The sequence below is a fragment of the Aquarana catesbeiana genome, linkage group LG02 (assembly GCF_042186555.1).
Source record: "Aquarana catesbeiana isolate 2022-GZ linkage group LG02, ASM4218655v1, whole genome shotgun sequence".
NCBI classification, from domain to species: domain Eukaryota; kingdom Metazoa; phylum Chordata; class Amphibia; order Anura; family Ranidae; genus Aquarana; species Aquarana catesbeiana.
In genome coordinates this window covers 360,439,693-360,464,926 of record NC_133325.1, presented here as the reverse complement: position 1 = coordinate 360,464,926, position 25,234 = coordinate 360,439,693, and the positions used below count along the sequence as shown (strand labels likewise).

Sequence of the window (25,234 nt, the reverse complement as noted above, 5' to 3'; positions counted from 1 at the left end):
ACACTGACTGCTGGGAATTATGACACCAAGCTCCCAGGAAAAAGTGCACCGCAGGAAATGACGTGATTAGCCGTGGGTGGGAGAAGGAGGAAGTAAAATGGAACAGCTTAGAAACAAGGTAAGCTAACTGAAAAAAAAAAAAATCAATGAAGAAAATATTGCCAATGATATATTAAATAAGATAAAGTTAAAAAAGTGGGTGGAACTCTGCTTTAATGTGTTAGTCTAAAAAAAGCTGATGGTGTACTGCTACTTTAAGCACTTGCTTACTGGGCACTTAAACCCCCCCTCCTGCCCAGACCAATTTTCAGCTTTCAGCGCTGACGCACTTTGAATAACAATTGCGCGGTCATACAACATTGTACCCAAATTAAATTATTATCTTTTTTTCACAGAAATAGAGCTTTCTTTTGGTGGTATTTAATCACAGCTGGGATTTTTATTTTTTGCTAAACAAACAAAAAAAGATGGAAAATTTTGAAAAAAAAAAAAAAAAAAATCATGTTTCATTGTTTGTTACAAAATTTTGCAAACAGGTCATTTTTCTCCTTCATTGATATGTGCTGATGAGGCGGCACTGGTGGGCACTGATAGGCTGCACTTATGGGCACTGATGGGCACAGATAAGATGAAACTGATGGGCACAGATAAGATGAAACTGATGGGTGGCACTGGTAGGTGGCTGCTAGGTGGCACTGGCAGGTTGGGCACTGAGGAGCTGGCGGCAGCTCTCCGTGTCATAGACTCGCTGATCACAGAGCGTGCCGTGCCGCTCGGGCACAGGAGGATGTCAATAGACGCCCTCCCGGCAAAGCAGGTCCGTGCTGTAGAAGAAGTTAAAGGCCATTAATATATATAAGTTAGCAATGAGTTCATCATTTTCAGAACAATGTTTCTTGTGTTAATGTCATATCCTCATCAATATATATTTGCAAACTAACCATGCACATGCAAAGATGCTTGTGCCAGGACCACACTGTTTATAGCCACCCTTAACATTCAAAACAGATTTATCTTCCTTAAAAAATGTAAAGCGTACCATTTTAACTATCACCAGATAAAGTTTGCATAAAACATGTAAATAAAAGGGTACTTCCATTTCTGCATTTACTAGACAATAAGGATCCCTAGACATATAATTAGAAATTCTCAGTTGCTGCTCAGACAGACTGATTAAAGCCTGTAAAGCTTGAGTTGCTTTTGTACACCTATTATACTAGGCTTGTAATAGCATCAACATGGGGATAACGCTGTAAATCACTTGGGTATGGAATTATGCACTCACCGGCCACTTTATTAGGTACCTGTTCAATTGCTTGGTAACACAAATTGCCAATCACATGGCAGCAACTAAATGCACTTAGGCATCTAGACGTGGTAAAAACAACTTGCTGAAGTTCAAACCAAGCATCAAAATGGGGAAGAAAGGGGATTTAAGTGACTGAACGTGGCATGGTTGTGGTGTCCATGGGCTGATATTTGAAAAAACTGCTGATCTATTAGCATTTTCACACACAACTATCTCTAGGGTTTATATTGAATGATCTGAAAAAGAGAAAATATCCAGAGAGCGGCAGTTGTGTGGACAAAAATGCCTTGTTGAGGTCAGACGAGAATGGGCAGACTGGTTTGAGATGATAGAAAGACAACAGTAACTGAAATAACCACTTGTTACAACCAAGGTATGCAAAATATCATCTCTGAACGCACAACACATTGAAGCTTGAAGTAGATGGGCTACAGCAGCAAAAGACCACACTGGGTACAACTCCTGTCAACCAAGAACAGGAAACGGAGGCTACAATTTGCACAGGTTGACCAATATTGGACAATGGAATGTTGGAAAAACGTTGCCTGGTCAGAGTCGTCTCGATTTCAGCTACAACATTCAGATTGTAGGATCAGAATTTGGTGTAAAATAAGAAAGCATGGATCCATCCTGCCTTGTATCAATGGTTCAGGCTGGTGGTGGCGGTGTAATGTTGCGGGGGATATTTTCTTGGCACACTTTGGGCCCCTTAGTACCAATTGTTTAAATGCCTTGGCTTACCTGAGTATTATTGCTGACCATGTCCATCCCTTTATGACTACAGTATACCCATCTTCTGATGGCTACTCCCAGCAGGATAATGCACCACGTCACAAAACTCAAATCATCTCAAACTGGTTTCTTGAAACATGACAATGAGTTCACTGTACTCCAATTGTCTCCACAGTCAACAGATCTCAATCCAATAGAGCAATGCTTCTTAACTCCAGTCCTCAAGCACCCCCCCCCCCCCCAACAGGTCATGTTTTCAGGCTCTCTGTTGGGGGTACTTGAGGACTGGAGCTGAGAAACATTGCAATAGAGCACCTTTGGGATGTGGTGGTATTGGAGATTCGCATCATGCATGTGCAGCCGACAAATCTGCAGCAACTGCGTGATGCTATTATGTCAATGTGGACCAAACACTCTGAGGAATGTTTCCAACAACTTGTTGAATCTATGTCACGAATAATTAAGGCAGTTCTGAAAGCAAAAGGGGGTCCAACCCGGTAGTAGCAAGGTGTACCCAATAAAGTGGCTGGTGAGTGTGTACATACACACGCGCATATATATACACATATACACAAACAACCCCACCACCATGCGGGGATAGAAGGTATTTCATTTCTGTTTCTTAGTTCTTCAAGTAGGTGAATCCCTTTTGTGAATGTACCGCTCTGAGGTGCAAGTTTCATTACCAGACAGTCTGCTGTCATATGATTATGTTCAACTTCCACTTCTGAGAATAGTATAACACAAAACGCTGGCCTGATTGTCAGCAACAACATAATTTTAGGCAGTGGAATGAATTAGTGCACTACAACCATTCCAGTATAAAAAACAAAAGCAGGTAGGTCATGTTTCACATTTCAAGGCTTAGCTTTCATATTTGACAGGCGTGTGGATTTAAATAACTTTCACGTAAGCAACATTTTTGGTTGTATTTGAAAACATCTTACCTCAGGGAATCCAACCAAGACCAACAAAGTAAAGATATTTGTGTTTTTCAACTGATGAGGCAATTGTTGCATACAGTGATCAGTGAAAGCATTCATCACTTTCTGCCATTTTGGAGAACCATTTAACTCCCGCAGGATGTCAGACATAGTACAGGCCCAATCAAGACCAACTTTGCTGTAAGAAAGAAAGAAAAAAAAAAAAAAAAAAAACGCACAAATTTACACACACTAATTGAAATCAACACATGCCTTTTTATTAAATATATCCACAAACCCGAATTAATTTGGTTCCAAAAGATAGTGTTCATAAAAAATAAATAAATAAATAAAGCCATAGTGCATACAGGTGTCAGGATGAGAGAATGAAATACACACCTGTCTAGACATAGAGCTCCGAGAGTGAACAGCAGCTGAGTTGTAATCCAACCATCTGGCACAGAGCTCCCATCATCTGCTATTTGCAAGATGTGTTTGGAAGACAGGACTTTTTTCACAGCATTGTCCACCTCAGCTGGGTTTAATCTGAGAATCAACTGACCCAGAAGGCCCAATGTTAAATGATAGGATTCATTTAAGTGACCAACATTGGTGATAACTACTTCAAACATCAGTGGTAGCACTTGCTGCAGGTTCACTATGGAACTCGCTGCATCCTGCAAGAGAAGAAAATCCATTTAAATATAATCTTTCTTTTTAGTTATAAAAGATCTGCATTGGATTTCAACAGAAAAAGGGCATTTTTGTACATTTGTAACGTTCTGACCTAAAAAAAATTGTTGTAATCTGGAAACTTTTGCAGAGCCACAATTTGCATATGCTTTTTGTACATATACCATGGCAAGAAAAAGTATGCAAACCCCTTGAAATTAACTGGAGTTCTGCAGTAATTTGCCATAAAATGCGATTTGATCCATGTCTTGGTCACAACAATAGACAAACACAATGTGCATAAGCTAACACAAACACACCTATTAAACATTCACAGTGCTGGAGGAAAAATTAAGTAAACCCATTGACCAATTACGTCAATAAATGCGAATTGGAGTTGAAAGTTGGAACACTTGGAGCCCAATTAATGTAATGAGTTTGGACGTGTGGTTTAGAGCTACTTTGAATAAAGACACTCACACATTTTACGGCCTCTTTCACACTGGTGGAGTCTGCCAGCGAATCCGTATGCTCAGCAGGGGATCTTTCCACTGATCCCCGCTTAGCAGGTGGATGACAGGTCTGTGTACGCTCCGATGATGTAGAGTGGACATGGACAGAGCCCACTGTCCTCTATGGCAGTGGTTCTCAACCCTGTCCTAAAGTACCCCCAACAGATAGATATTTTATCTAAGAGAAATTCCCAAAAGATGGCCTGTTGGGGGTACTTGAGGACAGGGTTGAGAACCACTGCTCTATGGGCTGTCAGAAGGAAATGGAATGCCTGTCATTCAATAGATGGATGGGTAACAGATCCTCATCCGTCTGTTTTTAGCAGACAGGATCAGATTGGATGTTGGAGGGTATCAATGGACACATGCCCGTTGACATTCGTCACTCCATAGACAGCAATGGATGGTCCTATCAGGTCTGCCTGAAAAACTGAAAGGCGGAACCGATTGGTCCATCTGTGTGAAAGGGGCCTAAGACTGCGTTTCATAAGAAGAATCAGCTGATGTTGACTAGGCCTGGCAAAAAGGTGGTCTCAGAAGACATACGATCAAGAGCAGTTGACCTGCATAAGGCTGGAAAGGGAAACAAAGCCATCTATCTCTAAGTGTTGAAGCATCCATCAGTCAATAGTTACACAAACTGTCTATAAAATGTAGTACTGTGGCTACCCTTCCTAGAAGTGGGCAACCATCAAAGGCACAACACAGAATCCTCAATGAGGTAAAGAAGAATTGATGAGTACCAGCTAAGGTTTGAAGACATCACTGGAACAAGCAAACATCCCTGTTCATGCATCTATCATTTCTAGAGTCTATGAACAGGCAGGGTATTTATGAAAGAACACACTGGAGGAAGCTGCTGCCCTACGGGCCTGCAATTACCGGAAGATCACCTTGGCAAACCCCAGTGCTACTGGAAAAATGTTTTGTGGACTGAAGAAACAAAAGTTGAGTTGTTCAAGAAGATTACTAAGCACTATGTATGGTGCAAAAAAGGCACAACTTACCAACATCAAAACATCATCCCAACGGTGAAGTATGGTGGTGGAAATTTTAGGATTCGGGGTTGCTTCGATGCCTCAAGGCCTAGACCACTTGCCATCATTGAGGAGAAAATAAATTCCCAAGTTTACCAAAATATCCAAAAAGATGACGTCAGGGTAACTGTCCATCAGCTGAAGCTTAGTAGAAGTTGGGTGATGCAGCAGGACAATGACCCTAAGCATCAAAGTAAATTCACCAAAGACTTCAGGAAAAAAAATGCTCCTTTTGGAGTGGCCCAGTCAGAGCCCAGACCTAATCCCATCATTGAGATGCTGTGGAATAACCTCAAGAGAACCATTCACACCAGATATCCTACAAATCTATGTGTGATTAAGCAGTTTTGTAAAGAGGAATGGTCAAAAACTTCTCCCGAACGTTGCGCAGGTTGGATCCAGAGGTACCGAAAGGGCTTTCTTGAAGTCATTGCTGTCAAAAGGAGGTTCCGCTAGCTATTAGGCCAGACAGATAGAACTTTCTTTTGGTGGTATTTAATCACCACTGGGTTTTTTATTTTTTTGCTAAACTAAAAAAAGCCGAACATTTTGAAAACACAAATCCTTATTATTTTATTTGGGTATGAAATTTTGCAAATAATTAATTTTTCTCCTTCACTGATGTGCGCTGATATAGCTGCACTGATGGGTATTGATGAAGAGGCACTGATAAGGCTGCATTTATGGGCACTGTGATCAGTGTCTTGGTTATCAGTGTAAATGTGATCAGTCACAGAAAAGACAGCGGCTTTCCTTTCCTCACACAGTGACAGTGCTGAGGAAAGGAAATGCTGATAACCGGCATTTGTTTACATGGGATCAACTGTGATTGGAAACAGTTGATCACATGGTGAAAAGCCAATGTCATTGGCTCTTTAACCTGATATGTAATGCATTGTGTCCGAGGGACACGGCTCACCACAGAGCACTGCACGCACGAGCAGCGTGACTGAGAAGTCATTATGACGCTCGACTTGAAGGAGTGTCCCGCCTGGCCGTCAATCTGCTATAGAATGGACGTGAACTGGTTAAAGGGTGTGTTCAATAAAAACACAAGAAAATTGGTCTGTTTTAACAGCTGAACCCTTTGCTGCCAGACCCTGCACTCCACTTACAACCACTTCAGCCCCGGAAGATTTTACACCCCTCATGACCAGGCCATTTTTTTGAGCTACGGCACTGCGTTACTTTAACCACTTCAATACCAGACACTTTTGCCCCTTCCTGCCTAGGACAATTTTCAGCTTTCAGTGCTGTCACAATTTGAATGACAATTGCAACACTGTACCCAAACAAAATTTTTATCATTTTCTTCCCACAAATAGAGCTGTCTTTTGGTGATATTTGATCACCTCTGCAGTTTTTATTTTTTGATAAACGAAAAAAGACCATTTTTGAAAAAAAAAAAAAAAAAAAAAAGTTTTTCTTAGTTTTTGTCATAAAATTTTGTTTTCCCCATTCACTGACGGGCACTAATGAGGTGGCACTTATGAGGCAGCCCTGATGAGTTGGCAGTGATAAGGTTGCACCGATGGGCACTGATGAGGAAGCACTGATAGGCGGCATTGATATGCAGCACTGATGGGCACCAATAGGCGGCGCTGATATGCAGCACTGATAGGTGGTACTGACAGGTGTTACTGCTGGGCACTGATTGGCACTGTGGTGGGCACTTGAAGGGTTTTTTATTGGTGGAATGCTAGGCACTGATTGGTAGTTTTTTTTGCACATCTGAGGGGACTGTGCTGATTATCAGCACATAACCCCCCCCCTCTGACAGGGAGAGCCGCCGAGCTGCTCCGATCGGCTCTCCCTGTCAGCCGTTTACCGGCACTTCCTGGTTCCCGCTGTGATTGGTCACATCTGATCACGTGGTAAGAAGCCTCTAACAGAGGCTTCTTATCACGATCGGAGATGCGGGGTGTCAGACTGACACGCCGCACTCGCGATCGTCGTGCTGCGCACCGGCATGTTTTCCTGCTGGACGTCATATGACGCCCAGTCAGGATGACAGAACCACTTCCCAGCCGTCAATCTGCTATAGGCTGGGCAGGAAGTGGTCAACTGACAATTACACGGTAGTGCGACGCTGTACTCAAATAAAACTAATGTCCTTTTTTTCCCACAAATAGAGCTTTCATTTGGTGGTATTTGATCACCTCTGTGGATTTTATTTTTTGCACTATAAACAAAAAAAGAGCGACAATTTAAAAAAAAAATAATAAAATAAAAAAAATAATATTTTTTACTTTCTGCTACAAAACACACCCAATAATAATAAAAAAAAAAAAAAAATGGAATTTCTTCATCAGTTTAGGCCAATATGTATTCTGCAACATATTTTTGTAAAAAAAAAAATCCCAATAAGCGTATATCGATTGGTTTGCGCAAAAGTTATAGTGCCTACAAAATATGGGACATTTTTATTGCTTTTTTTTTTTTTTTTTTTTTTTTTTACTAGTAATGGCGGCGATCAGTGATTTTTAGCAGAACTGCGACATTGTGGTAGGCAAATTGGACACAACACTTTTTTTGGGAACTAGTGACATTATTACAGTGATTAGTGCTAAAAATATGCACTGTTACTGTACTAATGACACTGGCAGGGAAGGAGTAACACCAGGGGCGATCAAAGGGTTAAATGTGTCCCTAGGAGGTGCTTGCTTACTGTGCGGGGGATGGACCGATTGGGTGAAAACAGAGATCTGTGTTCCTGCTTAGCAGGAACAGAAGATCTGTGTCCTCCCCTGTCAGAACGGCGAACTGCCTTGTTTACAAAGGCAGATCACCGTCCAGCCTGGCTCCCCCTTCTGTCCAATGGGCGTGCGTGCACCCACAGTATCTATTGCACTAAATGACATACACGCAATAGAGCCGTCCTGCCGCAGTATATATGTGGTAGGCGGTCTTTAAGTGGTTAAACACTAACTGCCTGGAGTTTGCATATGTTCTCCCTGTGCCTGCGTGGGTTTCCTCCAGGTACTCCGGTTTCCTCCCACACTCCAAAGACATGCTGGTAGGTTAATTGGATCCTGTCTAAATTGTCCCTAGTAAGTATGAATGTGAGTTAGGGACCTTAGATTGTAAGCTCCTTGAGGGTAGGGACTGATGTGAATGTACAATGTATATGTAAAGCGCTGCGTAAATTAATAGCGTTATATAAGTACCTGAAATAAAATAAAAATAAAATAAAACTCAAGTGGCCAGACCATTTTTACAATTTTTCCTTTGCTTTTTATCTTTCCCGTTCAGCTTTCAGAATATGTAAAAGACCCCCAAAACAATACATTTTCTGAAAGCACATGACCAGTAGAATAAAAGAGAATGCTGCTGATTTTTAAGGCACCGCAATATTTGCACGAATGTTTATCAAAACAATATTCTCGCTCAAAATACACTAAAATCATTAGTAGATACAAAGCAAAGCTGTTATATTTCTACTAAAAATAGAATCTAAACCTGTACTGAGTTAATAAAGAATAAATATTCGTAAATTTTAAACTGCGCCTTTTGTGAAATAGTGAAAATTGAGGGTATGCAAAACTATAAACAACTTTCTGGAGGTTTGCATTTTTAACTTACAACTTTGAGTGTTTGTAGCCCCCCAAACCATAAATTTTTTGAAAGCATATAACCAGTAGGATAAAAAGAAGGTGCTACAGATTTTTAAGGCACGGTGATATGTGCGCAAAGTTCTAACAATATTTTTGCAAAAATTAAACTAAAATCATTATTAGCAGATACAAACACAACAAATTTTACAAAATTCACAAGATATATAAAAGCTAAACCTGTATTACGTTAAAGTGGAATTCCAGTTACAATTAAAAACGTACCCTCTTTTTGTATGAAAAATGTAAAACTTTTATATTAAATTACCATTTTGATTGCTGAATGTAGGATTAGAAAAAAATGTCAACCCTCCTATCACAGAGGTATTTGTTAGGCATTTTTTTTCTGACACTCAGCTGGCCACCTGCATCCTAGTCCTACATAACTACTTTGTTACCCCTCCTTGCTTTATTCTACGCTAACTCACATCTTCAAGCCTACCCTTTCTTCTGACATCTTCCCTACTTCTCTAAAACATGCTATGGTCACCTCCATACTTAAAAAAAGCCCTCGCTGGACCTCATCAGTCTGAGCAACCCAAGACTTTTTAATCTCATTCTGAGCTACCACCTTACTGATAGCAACTGTCTCAATCCCTTTTAGTCTAGATTTTTGCCCGCAAACCTCCATATAGAAACTGTCCTCCACATCGCACCACCTCTTCAAAAGCAAATCCACTTCCTTGGCCTCCAAGACTTTGCTTTTGCCGATTCTTCTACCTTGGTAAGTAGGCAATGACATATCAATTTTAATATATGAAACTTTGGGGACTTACTGATTTTAAAGGAGGTAACATGGCTGCTATAAGTCCTAATATACGTTCCTGAGAGCATTCAGCAAACAATTGGTCAGGGCTTAGGATTGTAGCTTTGTCAACAATATGTTTCTTGGACAAGTCTCCAGGAACTATGGGGTTAAGGAAAAAAAAAAAATTACCAGAAATACATATTGACCAATCAGTACAAAACAAGGTATAAATGGGTAACTAACATAAACATCCTTTTGTAGGGCTTTCTCGGTCTTCATCCTCATCTTCTGCAGCATATTGCTTCTGTGAAGTGAAAATATTTACTTTAGTAACAAGTCTACACTGCATAAAACATGAAAAAGCATCAAAACAGAGAAGGACTGATTAATGAAAACTGGAGCAAAATAAAAGGGAAAGTGATACACGGAAACCAGTCAACATCTTCATTCCACAGTGAAAGTTACAAGATGAAAGCAAACACCTGACAAGTAGTTCAGGACAGGATCTTTTTGGTCTTTAGCTTTCTCTTCATTATTACGTGTATGTTATGTACTGACAAAGAGCATGTAAAAATACTTGTGTGTACATATAATGCAAAATAGAAAAAGGACACCATCTGACTTGGTTGCCATGGATAACATTAATATTTTCAAATTTTTAACCGCTTCAGCCCTGGAAGATTTGTCTGCCGAATGACCAGGCCATTTTTTGTGATTCTACACTGCGTCACTTTAACTGACAATTGCGCGGTCGTGTGCACCCAAACAAAATTGAGGTCCTTTTTTTCCCACAAATAGAGCTTTCTTTTGGTGGTATTTGATCATCTCCGCAGTTTTTATTTTTTGCGCTATAAACAAAAAAAAGAGCGACAATTTTGGGGGAACAAAAACGTAATATTTTGTACTGTTTGCTATAATAAATATCCCCATTTTTTTTTTTTTTTTTTTAAAAAAAAGCTTATTTTTTCTCAGTTTAGGCCGATGTATTCTCTTATATATTTTTGGTAAAAAAAATAAATAAATAATATCGCAATAAGCGCATATTGATTGGTTTGAGCAAAAGTTATAGCGTCTACAAAATAGGGGATAGATTTATAGCATTTTTATTATTTTTTTTTACTAGTAATGGCGGCGATCTGCGATTTTTATCAGGACTGCGACATTATGGCGGACACATCGGACACTTTTGACATATTTTTGGGACATTAGCATTTATACAGCGATCAGTGCTATAAAAACGCACTGATTACTATAAGTGTCACTGGCAGGGAAGGGGTTAACACTAGGGGGCGATAAAGGGGTTAAATGTGTTCCTAATGTGTGTTTTAACTGAAGGGGGATGGGACTGTGCAGGGGAAATGACAGATCGCTGTTCATACTTTGTATAAACAGACAATCTGTCTCTTCTCCTCTCAGAGAACTGGGATCTGTGTGTTTACACACACAGTTTCCGGTTCTTGCTGTGTCACGAACGATTCGCATTGGCTCAGGGGGCTGGCTCCCCTAGTGGCCACAGGGGGAAGCGACGTAACATAATGTCGTTTCGCCCAGCCGTGCCATTTTGCCGCAGTACAACTGCGGCGGCTGGTCAGCAAGTGGTTAAATAGGCCAAATTAATTGATAAAGGACCTTTTTTTGTTTTAGATAGAATAGGGAACATCTCCAGACTGTGTAAAAACACATCCACGCTCCAAACCTAAAAAAGGGAATTTTGACTTACCTGTAAACTAACCAAAGTATCTTGGAGTACAGGACAGCAGCAGGACTTCTAACTTTAGGTGATTTGACCCTGAAAAGCTTTTAGGCATACCCTTATAATCTGTGGGATCTTTTTTAAGCAAGCAATGCAAAGCAACTCAAACAATGGAGAGGCTGTAGTGTACTCTAAGATACAAAATTTAAATGCAAATCAAAATTACTTTCATCTTAACTGTAAAGTACAGGACGGAGGCTGAATATTCATAGCCCCTGGGACCCCCACAAAAAACTAATCAGTAGGGTGAGCAATAACAAGACTAAACAGATTCATGCCAATGGACCCAATAAAAAAGGGTCAGTGCTGATGAAAGAATCTTGTGGCCGAAAGCTGCATCCGCAGAGGCCTGGACATCACCTGGCAGAACTTGGAGAATGTGTGGATTAGTAAAGCCAAAGAAATGGCGCTCTAGGCGAGTGACTGACTCTCACCTGTTGTGAACTGGAACCCAGGGTGCTGCACAGCTCATCTGTGGGCACTGGGATTCAGTAGCATGCAAAATCCAGAATATTGCTGCACTCCTTGGTATCTTTATTGAAGCATTAAAATCACATTACAGGTACAGCAGGAACATAAAAGGTAACTCGTTTCATGCTAAAGTCATCGCTTACTCAAACCTCATATACACATACATTGCATGAAATATATACAATATCCCACAAAAGTGAGTACACCCCTCACATTTTTGCAAATATTTTATTATATCTTTCATGTGACAACACTGAAGAAATTACACTTCGCTACAATGTGAGCAGTGAGTGTACAGCTTGTATAACAGTATAAATTTGCTGTCCCCTCAAAATAACACACAGCCATTAATGTCTAAACCACTGGCAACAAAAGTGAGTACACCACTAAGTAAAAATGTCCAAATTGGGCCCAAAGTGTTAATATTTTATGTGGACACCTTTATTTTCCAGCACTGCCTTAACCCTCTTGGGCATGGAGTTCACCAGAGCTTCACAGGTTCCCACTGGAGTCCTCTTCCACTCCTCCATGACGATATCATGGAGCTGGTGGATGTTAGAGACCTTGTGCTCCTCCACCTTCCATTTGAGGATGCCCCACAGATGTTCAATAGGGTTTAGGTCTGGAGACATGCTTGGTCAGTCCATCACCTTTACCCTCAGCTTCTTTAGCAAGGCAGTGGTCGTCTTGGAGTTGTGTTTGGGGTTGTTCTGTTGGAATACTGTCCTGCGGCCCAGTTGCCAAAGGGAGGTGATCATACTCTGCTTCAGTATGTCACAGTACATGTTGGCATTCATGGTTCCCTCAATAAACTGTTGCTCCCCAGTGGTGGCAGTGCTCATGCAGCCCCAGACCATGACACTCCCACCACCATGCTTGACTATAGTCAAGATGCACTTGTCTTTGTACTCCTCACCTGGTTGCAGCCACACACGCTTAACACCATCTGAACCAAATAAGTTCATCTTGGTCTCATAAGACCACAGGACTCCTCTTTAGAAGAGGCTTCCTTCTGGGACAACAGTAATGCAGACCAATTTGATGCAGTGCGTGGTGTATTGTCAGAGCACTTACAGGCTGACACCCCCACCCCTTCAACCTCTGCAGCAATGCTAGCAGCACTCATACGTCTATTTCCCAAAGACAACCTCTAGATATGACGCTGAGCACGTGCACTCAACTTCTTTGGTCGACCTTGGCGAGGCCTATTCGGAGTTGAACCTGTCCTGTTAAACCGCGCTGCAGCTCAGTTTCAAGGTCTTGGCAATTTTCTTATAGCCTAGGCCATCTTTATGTAGAGCAACAATTCTTTTTTTCAGATCCTCAGAGAATTCTTAGCCAAGTTGAACTTCCAGTGACTAGTAAGAGAGTGAGAGCAAGAACACCAAATTTAACACACCTAACACACCTGTACACTCTCACCACTTTATACTGTAGCAAAGGGTAATTTCTTCAGTGTTGTCACATGAAAAGCTATAATAAAATATTGACAAAAATGTGAGGGGTGTACTCACTTTTGTGAGATACTGTATACAAGTGAGCATGGTTTGGCAATTAAGCAATTGAACAATTAACCAATAAAAACTTAGTTTGTGAGAGTGTCCTGCTGTAGTTGGGCTGAATGTCTCCGCCCCTGTCCTCTCCTGCACGGTCATCATCATATGTGTTATACGACATGTTCGTATGGGAAGGCAAGGAGCATAGGCTCTCAGTGTAGTGGGACTGTATTTCTAATTGATTTATTGGTTAATTGTTCAATTGCTTAATTGTCAAACCATGCTCACTTGTATCATGCATATATATATATTTCATGTAATGTATGTGTATATGAGGTTTGATTAAGCGCCGACTTTAGCACAAACGTGTTACCTTTTACGTTCCTGTCATAACTGTGATGTGATTTTAATGCTTAAATAAAGATACCAAGGAGTGCAGCAATATTCCAGATTTTGCTTGTTATTGGAGAATGTGTGAACTAAATACCAGGTATTTAGTTAAACACAAACTTGAGCAACAGAAATCTGATGTTAGAGCACCCAGGAAACCCACACCAATCTGGTGGCATGAGCAAGAAGGGGAATGGAAATACCATAGCTGTTAGAGTAAAAGCTATTACAATGAGAAGTCTTATCCATGTGGCAATAGTTAACTTGGAAACAAGGTGTCCTTTTCAAGACCCTGTTAGCAGGACCAAAAGAGTCTGTTTTCATATAGCGGCTGTATCTTTCAGATAGACTCACAGCCCTGTCACTGCGTGCAAACAATGAAGAACAATTTCCTTGGGATACTTGGGCAGGGCACAAGAAATATATGTAGCTCCTCACAAATTTACTTGCCAGGAGTAGTTAGAGATCTATTGATTTCTCCCTAAGTTTGCCCTTTTTGCACTTTTCTCTTCTACCACTAGGTGGCCGGGCACTTGGTGGTACTAGATATGAGAAGGGCAACTCAAGGTCAGTTTAGGGGTATATGGGGTATCTCTGCCAATGGGCAGGGGTTTTCTTAAATCCCTTGGCCTGCTGGGAGATTTGGGTGAAGTCAGGTGATCTAGGTTCTGTGCCACCTGGACAGCTGTCGTGTTGCCCCGGCTGTTAGGCCGGAGATTGGGCCTATCCCGGGGGCATCTGGCTGCTAGGCTGTCTGATGGCCTATTCAGAAGCAAGAGAGCAGTGCAGGGTTGGGATTGCGGCTTGCAGTCCAACCAGAAATGCCGGTTCTGTCGGCCGGAGCACCTGTCAGTGGTTGGAGGTAGAAGGGAAGCTGTCGCTACTAAGGGACCGACCACCTTATTACCATGGACCACAGTGAATAACTGAAGCAAGTACCGGAGCAGTATTCCCACCGAATGAGCACGGTGGACAATCTTCACTGGACAAACTTCAGGCGTTGATCAAGTCAGGGCCCCAGGCAGTGGAGGTGACGCTTGAAGAGCAGCCTAGGGACTGAACAGGCCAGTGGGGTGAAGCTTGGGAAGTTTCTGGATTGCCAAGCTAGGGACCAAGCAGAGCGGCAGGGGTGACGCTTGAGGAAGATACCACCGTGAAGATTGGAGGAGCTCAAGGGATTCAGTGGCAGGCAATCGGAGGGTCTAGCGAGAGACCGGGAGCTCAGTGGGCTGAAGAACTACAAGGAGAAGTTGTAGTGAAGGTGAAATAACTGTTATGCTTTGTGTTATGAACTGTTAAAGACGGTTGCCATAGGAAACAGCATTCCTGCACGTGCAGATGTGGCTTCTTGCTGGAGGCCTTTCCATGCACGGCTGTTCTTCTATTGAAGTCTTGGAGTCTGCTAATTGAACTTGCAACTACACAAGGGTGTCCTGGCCCTAACCCTCTTTCCCCCAAAAAGTTTGAAAGAGAAATAAACATTTCTTTTGCATTCAAGAAGTGTCTGGCGCCCAATAACTTTATCCACCTTGCACTCACTATGCCTCACAACTTACCACATACACAAGGATGTTAGCCATCTCTGGCCCTGGAGGTTCTTATTAGACTGAAGGAGGCTGGATATTATCCTACAGATAGAATGTCTTTATTAGGGAGAATAGGCGGTTTTGAAAAATAAGACTACTTTGTCCTTGTAAAGTTTTAGAAAGGGCTCCTTACAACAGAGGGCCAGTAAGTCTGAAACATGTCTGACAGACATGATATCCACCAACAAGCCTACTTTGTAAAGGATATCACCCAAGGGTAGTTCCCATAATTGGTCCAAAGAGTGGTTTCTGCAGGGCAGAGAGGATAGGATGAAGGGTCCTGTAATGGGAGTCTGATCTATGAGACAACTTGATTTACTTTTTTTTTTTTTACACAAGAGAGAAAGCGGTCTTGTAGAATAGAATGGGTAAGCTTAAACCTGTCCCTTAGGAGTACTTAGAACCAAGTTTTAGTCAAATTCTCAAAAGCCAGAATGTGAAGTACCGAGTAGTCTCTGAAGTTGAAATGCTTGGTGTTAACATCACGCGAAAAAGGATCTCCAAGTTTGTTACTAGATTTTTCTCAATATGGCTTTTCTGGCCTTGAGTAAAGTGGGAATGACAAAGTCAGATATACCCATCTTTCAAGACCTGGGCTTCAACAATCATGGTAGGTTGCAAGCAGGATGGTATGGGGGGAACCTTGGAACAGGAGGTCTGGTTTGTTCGGTGTTACCTTCTAGAAGTTTAGGTATGTGTACCAAGTTCATTGCAGTTTCTCAATTTGGTGCAATGAGTATTGCCAATTTCTTGTCTTCCTTTATCTTGAAGAGCAGTCGAGAAAGCATCCGCACCAGTGCTTTGTGCACTGGTCTAAAAGTGATTAAAAGATACACTGGTTTCACAATAAATTTAAGAATGTATTCTATTCTGACTATGAAGTATTATCATTAATACCTTTTCTGATCCAGTAGGTTTTACATGGACACCACCAACTTCCTTTTTTAAAGACGTATCCTCATCAGTCTCTGCAATATTACTGTTAGAAGAAGTAACAGTGGAATCGACACTTTTAGGACTGGGATCATTGCGGGTCAACAAGGACAGTAAGGAAGACACTCTGACACCTAAAGAGATGGAAAGAAAAAAAAAATTAGGATTTTTGAATTCACATTGAATACCTTTTCTCGGGGTCCACTGGGGGACACAGCTTATTAAGTAACCTAGGCTTATATTACCACCCACAGAAGTAATAGTCAATAGGCTTACAAAATATGAAAGGCCAGATCCCCTTGAGACTATAACCTCTCCCAACTCACATCTGTTCAGTTGTAGCAAGCAGTCCAAACAGTGAACAACAGCATATGAACAGAGGGCGCAGAGTCCCTTAATGAACTCTGAGAAAAGGAATTTATGCGGAGTAAAAAATCCTATTTTCTCTATTGTCTATTGAGGGACACAGCAAGATAATAGCCAGCCTAGGGACATCCAAATGCATTCCAAACTAGGGGCAGCAACAATTAGGGGTAAAACTAACACAACAAGAAAAAACAGAAGGAAGCAAACGGCATTAAAGTGCCACTTGAAAGCACTTTATCTTGTAATTCATAGACCTGCAGAATAACCTCTGCCCTGAAAGATGATCCTGAGAGATTCCGAAAGCACTGGTTTCTTTATGTGAATCAAAGAACAAGATAACCACTACACCGAAGTGTGCTGGTGAAGATCATGTTTTTTTATTGTACAAAATAGGTCTATGCTATAGCTGCAAAAGGTTCTCAAAGAATAAGTTCATGTTTGTAAAATAAATAAATAAATGCACACGTTTTTGCAGGTAAAATATGTGCATTTTTTTTTTTTTAAATAGGATCTTGCAAAGCATTGTACCTGCAATCAGCAGATCACGGATGGAATGCAGGACTCCTGCAGACTGTCTGTGTAAGCTGTCTGCTTGTACCTTCTACAAGCAGGCAGTTACACACTGACAAGAAAAAACAATAAACTACCTAGAGCGCTCAACATCGCCCTGGTAGTTCACTGATAACTACAAGCCGACAGCCACAAAGGCCCACAGCAGTGTTTTGTTTTTTTTTTTATTGTGACAGCTAGTTCAGGAGGAAGATCCCCAGCTCGCTGTCACTAGAAGTGGCAGGTTGGGAAATGGCTGCAGCAGTGGGAACATGTTACACCTTACACTTTGCCGCGTCAGCCAAAAATGTAAGGTAAGGTCCATCAATCAGAGAATGAGCCAAAAACGCAGCAGAGCAAAACTCATTTAAACTGGTCTGTTGCAAACTAGAAAACTGTTCTGTGCCCAGATGAATCTAAATTTGACATTTTTTTGGGCAACCATGGGTGTCACGTTCCCTAGACTAAAGAGGAGAGAGACCATCCGTCTTATCAGCGCTCAGTTCAAAAACCTGCATCTCAGATGGTATGGGGGTACATTGGTGCATATGGCATAGTCTGCATGCACATCTGGAAACGTACCATCAATGCTGAAAGATATATCCAGTTTTTTGAGCATATGCTCCCATCCAGATGTCTTTTTCAGGGGGAAGGCCTTACATATTTAAGCAATGCCTTCATAGTAGAAGAGTCTGTGTGCTTAACTGGCCTACCTGCCGTCCAGACCTTTCACCAATTGAAAATATTTGGCGCATTCTGAAACAAAAAATCTAACAAAGATGGACTGTGAGTAGTTTGAATCCTATATCAGGCAAGAATGGGACAACATTCGTCTCCCAAAACTCCAGCAACCGATCTCCTCTGTTCCCAGACATTTTCAGACTGTTTTTAAAGGAAGAGGGAATGTCATACCATGGTAAACATGGCCCTCTCCCAACAAGGAAAGACATTCATACCCATAAGGGCACAAAGCGGAAACAGGTATGAGGTAGGAAGGGTTATAGCCTCAAGAAGGGCTGGCCTTGCGTTTTTTATGTACCTAGTGTCCATCTCTCCATTTCTGTAGGTAGCAGGATAAATCTAGGTTGCCTATCATCATCTGCCCGTGTCTCCCAAAAAGACAAAAAAAAAAAAAAAAAAACACAATAGTAAGGAAACTTCAGAAATACTGTAGAAGCTAGTGAACAATCTTACTCTGTTGACCCATAAATTAACTTTTGGGGGAATAACGCGCCAAGATTCAATCTTTATTATATTTAGAAGTTATTTGTTTTTGATAGATCAAAGCAGAAATCAAAACAAAATTTTGCGCTGAAACCAAAAACATAAAAAATAGTTTTAAACTTTGGCGGAGCAATGTGTGTGCAGTAGACCCTGCCTGCAAAAAAAAAAAAAAAATACAAAGAAAAAAAAGACTACTAATCAAATAAATACAAAATTCCTTTTCAAAGAATAGTTGCATGGCAAGTAGATCATCACACAAAAAAAGCAGTACAAGAAATTTAGAGTGGATGTCTGCAATACAAAGGTTCACAGTTCAATCACATATTTTAAAATCATACCCTTTCCATTTTGAGCCTTCATGAGACAGCTGGCCACTAGATCTGTACAGTTTGCTTGTAGAATCTGAGCACTGGAAATGATATTGGAGTCCAACTTCTCCCCATCTATTTCCCCTTCAGTGGCCAAGTCTGAACAATACAGAGCCAGTGAACTGAAGAGCAGCCATGAGTAGTTGTGAATGTAGGGCTGTATAAGCCTCTGTTTGTCACTGATTGTATTTGTAACCATGGGATATATGGTAATGCTGTGACTTGGCAAATGGCTGGAAGAGAAAACAAGATGCTGGGTAAAAATAGGATTTTTTTGTCATACCTGTAAAATCCTTTTCTTTGAGTACATCATGGGATGCAGAGTTAGGCTAGTATTCATTACCTACTGGGTTATACTTCATCTCCAGGTGAATGGACACTGGTAGACCAAAGGTCTTTAGACAGGAAGTGATCCCCTATATAACCCCTCCCCATACAGGAAGTACTTCAGTTTTGTAGCAAGCACTGAATCCTCAAAAAAAAAAAAAAAAAAAAAAGAGGGGAGGGACCTGTGTCCCATGAAGTACTCAAAGAAAAGGATTTTACAGGTAAGTATGTAGATAAAATCCTATTTTCTTTTTCATACATCATGGGACACAGAGTTAGGCTAATATTCATTACCTACTGGGACGTCCCAGAGCAATAACCTTGAGGGGAGGGAGACAGCCTGCCAAAAAATAGCCATCAGACCTTATAAGGCAGCCCGCAGTACACTGTGGCCGAAAGCGGAATCCTTGGCTGCTTGAACATCCACTTAATAAAATTTTATGAACTTATGCACTGAAGACCAGGTGGCAGCCTTAAAAATCTGAGCCACAGATACCTGATGGCGAAAAGCCCAGGAGGTTCCTACACCCCTGGTAGAATGAGCTCTCGCCCTAAAGGGAGGAGCTTTACATTTCAGACCATAGGCCTAAATGACCATTTGACTGACCCAATTGGCAATGGAAGCTTTGGAAGCTGCTTGCCCCTTCTTGGGTCCTTTTGGTAAAACAAAAAAGGAGTCTGATCCTCGTCTCTCCGAAGATCTAGACAAATAAACCTTGATTGCCCGGACAACGCCCAAGGAATGCAGTCGTCTCTCTTCCGCTGAACGAGGCTGAGAGAAAAAAAGGCAAAGGCAAAATAATGTCCTGATTTAAATGAAAGGCTGACACCACCTTTGGCAAAAAGGATGGAACAGGTCGTAACACGGCCCTGTCGTTGTGAAGGATCAAGTATGGTTCCCTGCACGAAAGGGCCGCCAACTCCGAGATCCTTCTAGCCGAGGTGATAGCCATCAGGAAGGCTAGCTTGCGTGACAGCAAGTCTAATGGAATTTCCTTGATAGGTTCAAATGGTTGTTTCTGTAACACAGACAGCCCCATGTTCAAGTCCCAAGGACACATAGGTGACCTTAATGGGGGAAAGCAAACGAATTGCCCCCTGCATAAAGTTTCGGACCAGCGAATGGAAGGCTAAGACATGCTATGCAATGATCACTGTTTTTTGTGAGGATGGATATCTCTTGTTCCTATTGTCAATTAAGAACAGCATAGGAAAGCAACCCTGGTGGAGTGGTTATCCCTCTAATGAAACAAAGGCACGTTTATATCTATGTCTGGTGAGTGGCCAATCCTTACAAGGGTGGTGGTGTCACTAAAGTGGTGGAAAAAGTCACACAATATCACGGATGTGGGAACAGAATTGGCCTATTAGTGGTGAAAAGACCACACAGGGACATAATAATTAGCTGGCACAATTCACCATGCAGCACTGGACACTTTATTGATTTTGTGCTCATTTTACTTCAATGATTGGAGGCATAGGTGGTGTTATTTTGGGTGCATGTTTTTGTGGATAAGCTAAGGATTTTCACACGTGACACAGGCACTTGTATTGCACAAAAATAATTCTTTGTTTAAAATGTTTATTTATTGGTGTATGTAAAGTGGTATATTCACTTATATATGATAGGGGTCAGCGCAGTCAACAACCTTTTTTCTTTTTTTCCACTCATGGGTGGAACACATTTTTGACCGCAGCAGACACGTTTTTTTATAGTAACTTTAAAATTATTAATAGAATTTTTGCGCCGGTGGCTCACATATTTAAAGGCCTTTGGAAGATTACTAACAGGGCTAAAATCTGACCTCTGATTGTACTCAAAACCAATCTGATTTCCACAGCTGACTGTAGAAAAAAAGAGAATTCTCCCAATCACGTATTTCCGAGGATGCCATTATCTGGCTTCACACCAAGAAATATAAGTCTTCCAGACCTTATGATAGATCTTCCCTAGTGACCACTTTTCTAGCATTCACTAGGGTAGACACCACTGGTCCCGAGATGACACGGTCCTTTAACACCCTGGCTTCAACAGCCATGCCGTCAGATTTAGAGACTGTAAATTGGGGTGGAATATAGAACCTCAAGACAGTAGATCGGGAGACATGGAAGCGTCCATGGCCAGTCTCACAATCTCTGGGAACCAGGGTCTTCTGGGCCAGGCTGGTGCCACCAGAATGACTGGGACCTCCTCTCGCCGAATCCTGGGCAACAAATGTGGAAGGAGAGGGATCGCAGGGAAAGCATAAACCAGGGAGTACTGGCTCCATTGAACTACCAGAGCATCTGCTCTGATTGCCAGAGGGCCTCCTGTTCAGGACAAAAACTGCTGTAGTTTGTGGTTGACCTACTGTAGTAGGTCAACCTCTGGCCATCCCCAACGCTGGCAAATTTCCTGGAACACCCCTGGGTGTAGGAGACCATTCCCCCGGGCAGATCTGCTGGCGGCTGAGATAATCTGCCTTTCAGTTCTCTACTCCCAGGATATGGACTGCCGACAGAATCAGCACATGTCCCTCTGCCCAGGCTAGTATGTGGTTCACCTCCTTCAGAGCTGAACGACTCCTGGTACCGCCTTGGTGGTTTATATAGGCCACAGCAGTGGCATTGTCGGACTGAACCCTGATAGGACAGTCCTGAAGCCCCACCGTCCAGGACCGTGGGCCACACGTACTGCCTGTAATTCCAGGATGTTGATGGGCAGGATCTGTTCTGTCCTTGACCATTTCCCCTGAGCTGTGAGCCCCTTTAGGTTCGCTCCCCAGCCTGAGAGGCTGGCATCTGTAGTCAGTACTCTCCAAGTTATCAGGAGGCGGGATTTTCCTTTTCGCAGGTTCTGATCCTGCAATCACCAGTTTAGGCTTAAGCGTGCCCGAGGAGATAAGAACGATGTATAATCCAGAGTTTGTCCTCTTCTGTTCCAAGCCAACAAGATGCCTTGTTGTAAAGGCCTGGAATGGAACTGGGCATAGGGCACTGCCTCAAAGGGGGACACCATGCCTACTAGAAGACTCATACAGAGCAGAATGGAGGGTTGTCTGGTGCCTCTTATCTGATGCACCTAATCATTCAGGACACAGATCCTTACAGGTGGCAAAAATACCATTGCTTGGAAATTATCTAGGATCAGACCTAAATACTTTAGACTTTGAGCTGGTCTCAAGGTTGACTTTTCGGTATTTATGATCCAGCCTAAGCTTTCCAAATATCACACTGTGCATGTTATGCTCTGTTCTAGAGCCTGTAGTGAGTGATCTCTGAGCAGGAGGTCATCCAGATACCCAAGCATCAGGATCCCATGGGCCCTTAAAGGACCCAGTGCTGGTGCTAGGACCTTCGTGAACACCCGGGGAGCTGTAACAAGCCCAAAGGGTAGAGCCACAAACTGAAAATTACATTTCTCTACTGCAAATCGCAGGAACCTCTGATGATGCTGTAAGAGATAGATATGTGTAAATACACCTTTTATATCGATGGCGGCTAGAAAGTCTCCCATCTGGAGTGAGGCTATTACTGAGCAGACAGACGCCATCCGAAAGGACTGGATCAGTAGATGCTGGTTCATGGATCTTGGGTCCAAAATGGGTCTTGTGTCCCCGTTTGGTTTTTGAGCTGTAAACAGGTTTGAGTAAAACCCCGCACCCTTTTTGAATACAGGAACCTCTACAATCACTCCTTTATATGCACTAAATGATGTAGTGCCTGAAGCAATAAGTCTCTTTTTGGAGGATCCGAGGGAACACTGGATCTTAAAAACCTCGAAGGGAAAACCCCCACAACTCCAGCTTGTAACCGCGGGATATAGTTGAGGTGACCCACTCGTCTTGAACTATTGTTCTCCAAATGTCTGCAAAGTGCAGAAGCCTTTTCGCCACCCGATAGAGTGGGGGCGTCCCCTCAAAAGGAGGGCTTGGTGCTGGGTTTAGGAGAGTTTTGGACCCAGGGCATTTTCTGGCCCTGGCCTTGTGGCTTGCCCCTGGCTCTAGTGCCCTGTAGGCGGCGGAACTGCCTTGGCGCGGAGACACCTGAGGAAGCAGTCCCTGAGGTTTTAAACAAGGGACGCCTGGTGCTTTTCTTCATAAGAAGTAGAGAAATCTTCCCTCCGGAAATTTTTTGGATATATTTGTCCAAATGATAACCAAATAAATGTTCCCCATGAAAGAGGAAACCTGCCAATAACTTTTTACAAGGAAGCTCATCTGACCAGTTCTTAAGCCACAAAAGTCTGCACATATGTACAGACAAGAGAGCCAAACGAGAAACCTGCTGTATTGAATCCTTTAAGGCGTCAACAGCAAAACAGCGCTCAAGGAATATCGGTCTTATTTTTAGCCAAATCATCCTCCTGGTTAGGCCTGTCAGGCTGTCTGACCTGATCCTTACGGACTGACAGATACCAATTGCTGCAACAGCTGGCTGAATAGCTGAACTGGCCAAAGAAAAGGAAGCTTTTAATAATGACTCCAATTTCTTGTCAACAGGGTCTTTTCAAGCCCTGTGCATTATCTACCGGATCTATCTAGGGAAAACATATTAGGAGGAACAAAAATCCTGTCAGGATGTTCCCAATCAGCATACACCGCCTGTTCTAACAGGGGGTGTAAGGGGAAAGCCTGTGCGGCCTGAAAAGGCCTCAGGGTCACCAAAGAGGACCAGGAGGGCTCAGTAACCTCTGTAAGAGGCAACTTAAAGGCAGAACAAACCATCTCAGTAAGAGACTGGATCAAAAGCCTCTGCAACTGAGAGGCAGACATCAACTGGATATCTTCTTGTCCAGATTACTCAGAAGAAAACTCATCCACCAGGCCCTCCACAGAATCCTGAGCTTTTAGCTCTTCCCCATCCTCAACCCATTCCTGCTCCAAATTAGGAGGCTCCAGGGAGGGGAATCTGTCACGCTTCTTGACACCCTGCGGGATTGAGGCAATCATGCCAGCAATCCTGTGCTCTAACCCAGCTAGGGCCGAGAACAGTTCGTCCTTGGTGATGAAAGGTGAAGCAGCAGTGTTGACTGTAGGAACTATACCAGATAGGCGCAGTGGTTCAGATTGCCCGGAAGCCTCTGGGGATACAACACTAGGGATAAGACTAGGTTCATCAGGAACGACTGACAACATAGATGTGCCCTTCCATGTAGTGTAATGCCCTGTACACACGGTCGGACATTGATCGGACATTCCGACAACAAAATCCATGGAATTTTTTCGACGGATGTTGACTCAAACTTGTCTTGCATACACATGGTCACAAAAAAGTTGGTGGAAAATCCGATTGTTCTGAACGCGGTGACGTAAAACACATACGTCGGGACTATAAACGGGGCAGTAGCCAATAGCTTTCGTCTCTTAATTTATTCTGAGCATGCGTGGCACTTTGTGCATCGGATTTGTGTACACATGATCGGAATTTCCGACAACGGATTTTGTTGTCGGAACATTTTATAGCAAGCTCTCAAACTTTGTGTGTCGGAAATTCCTATAGAAAATGTGTGATGGAGCGTACACACGGTCGGAATTTCCGACAACAAGGTCCTATCACACATTTTCTGTTGGAAAATCCGACCGTGTTTACAGGGCATTATTCCCGCTCCTCTTTTCATTTACTAGCCACAAAGAGAGTACCTGGGTGTAGCATTAACACACCTCAGAAGGGAGACCCTTTAATAGGGCTCACCAAGCCCCTATGCAACAATCCTGCTAAGCACCTTTAGCCTGCCAAGAACCTCCTGGTGACTCACGTGACCCGGGTAAGTAGAAATGAACCGCTGCAAATGCCTGGTTCAGAGCCTTTGTGTCCCACAGCTGCCTTCTGGAAGCACCGCTTGGCATACACAGCTTATATAAGCTGGCTGTACGTTGAATGCTCTGCGCATACATGCGGTCCCGGCGAACGGGCTATGACGCGAACCTTCATGCGCCCAGATAAAGGCTACTGCACATGTGTGGAGAAGCCGCGTGCGCCATGACCGCCAAACAAACTGCAGAGCCCAGCGGCACTCTTGCGAAAGCACGTGCGCCATGGTGAACCAGGGCGAAATGGTGCACCCTCATGCACTGTCATACAGGTAAAAAACAGCCAGACACAAGCAAAAAAGGTACACTTTAAAAACACCCACAGCTAGCTCAAAACCCCCTTGTATGGTCACTGCACATAGGTGTCCAGCCTCTAGCTAGCTTGACTGATTGTTATAATCACTGGGACACCCCACAATAATAAATAAAGGGGTT

The 25,234-nt window shown here is 42.6% G+C and overlaps 1 protein-coding gene across 2 annotated transcripts in view; it reads right to left on the bottom strand.

Annotated features, from left to right (window-relative positions):
- The window catches only part of ZZEF1 (zinc finger ZZ-type and EF-hand domain containing 1), a 375,890-nt gene that overhangs the window by 73,790 nt on the left and 276,866 nt on the right, over positions 1-25,234 (bottom strand). For both annotated transcript variants that reach the window (XM_073615049.1, XM_073615050.1), the window contains 6 exons: positions 18,651-18,913; positions 16,138-16,307; positions 9,788-9,848; positions 9,573-9,703; positions 3,364-3,641; positions 2,989-3,163 (listed from right to left, as the gene is read on the bottom strand). In XM_073615049.1, coding sequence (XP_073471150.1) covers positions 2,989-3,163; positions 3,364-3,641; positions 9,573-9,703; positions 9,788-9,848; positions 16,138-16,307; positions 18,651-18,913 — 1,078 coding nt within the window. The remainder of the gene's footprint in view (positions 1-2,988; positions 3,164-3,363; positions 3,642-9,572; positions 9,704-9,787; positions 9,849-16,137; positions 16,308-18,650; positions 18,914-25,234) is intronic.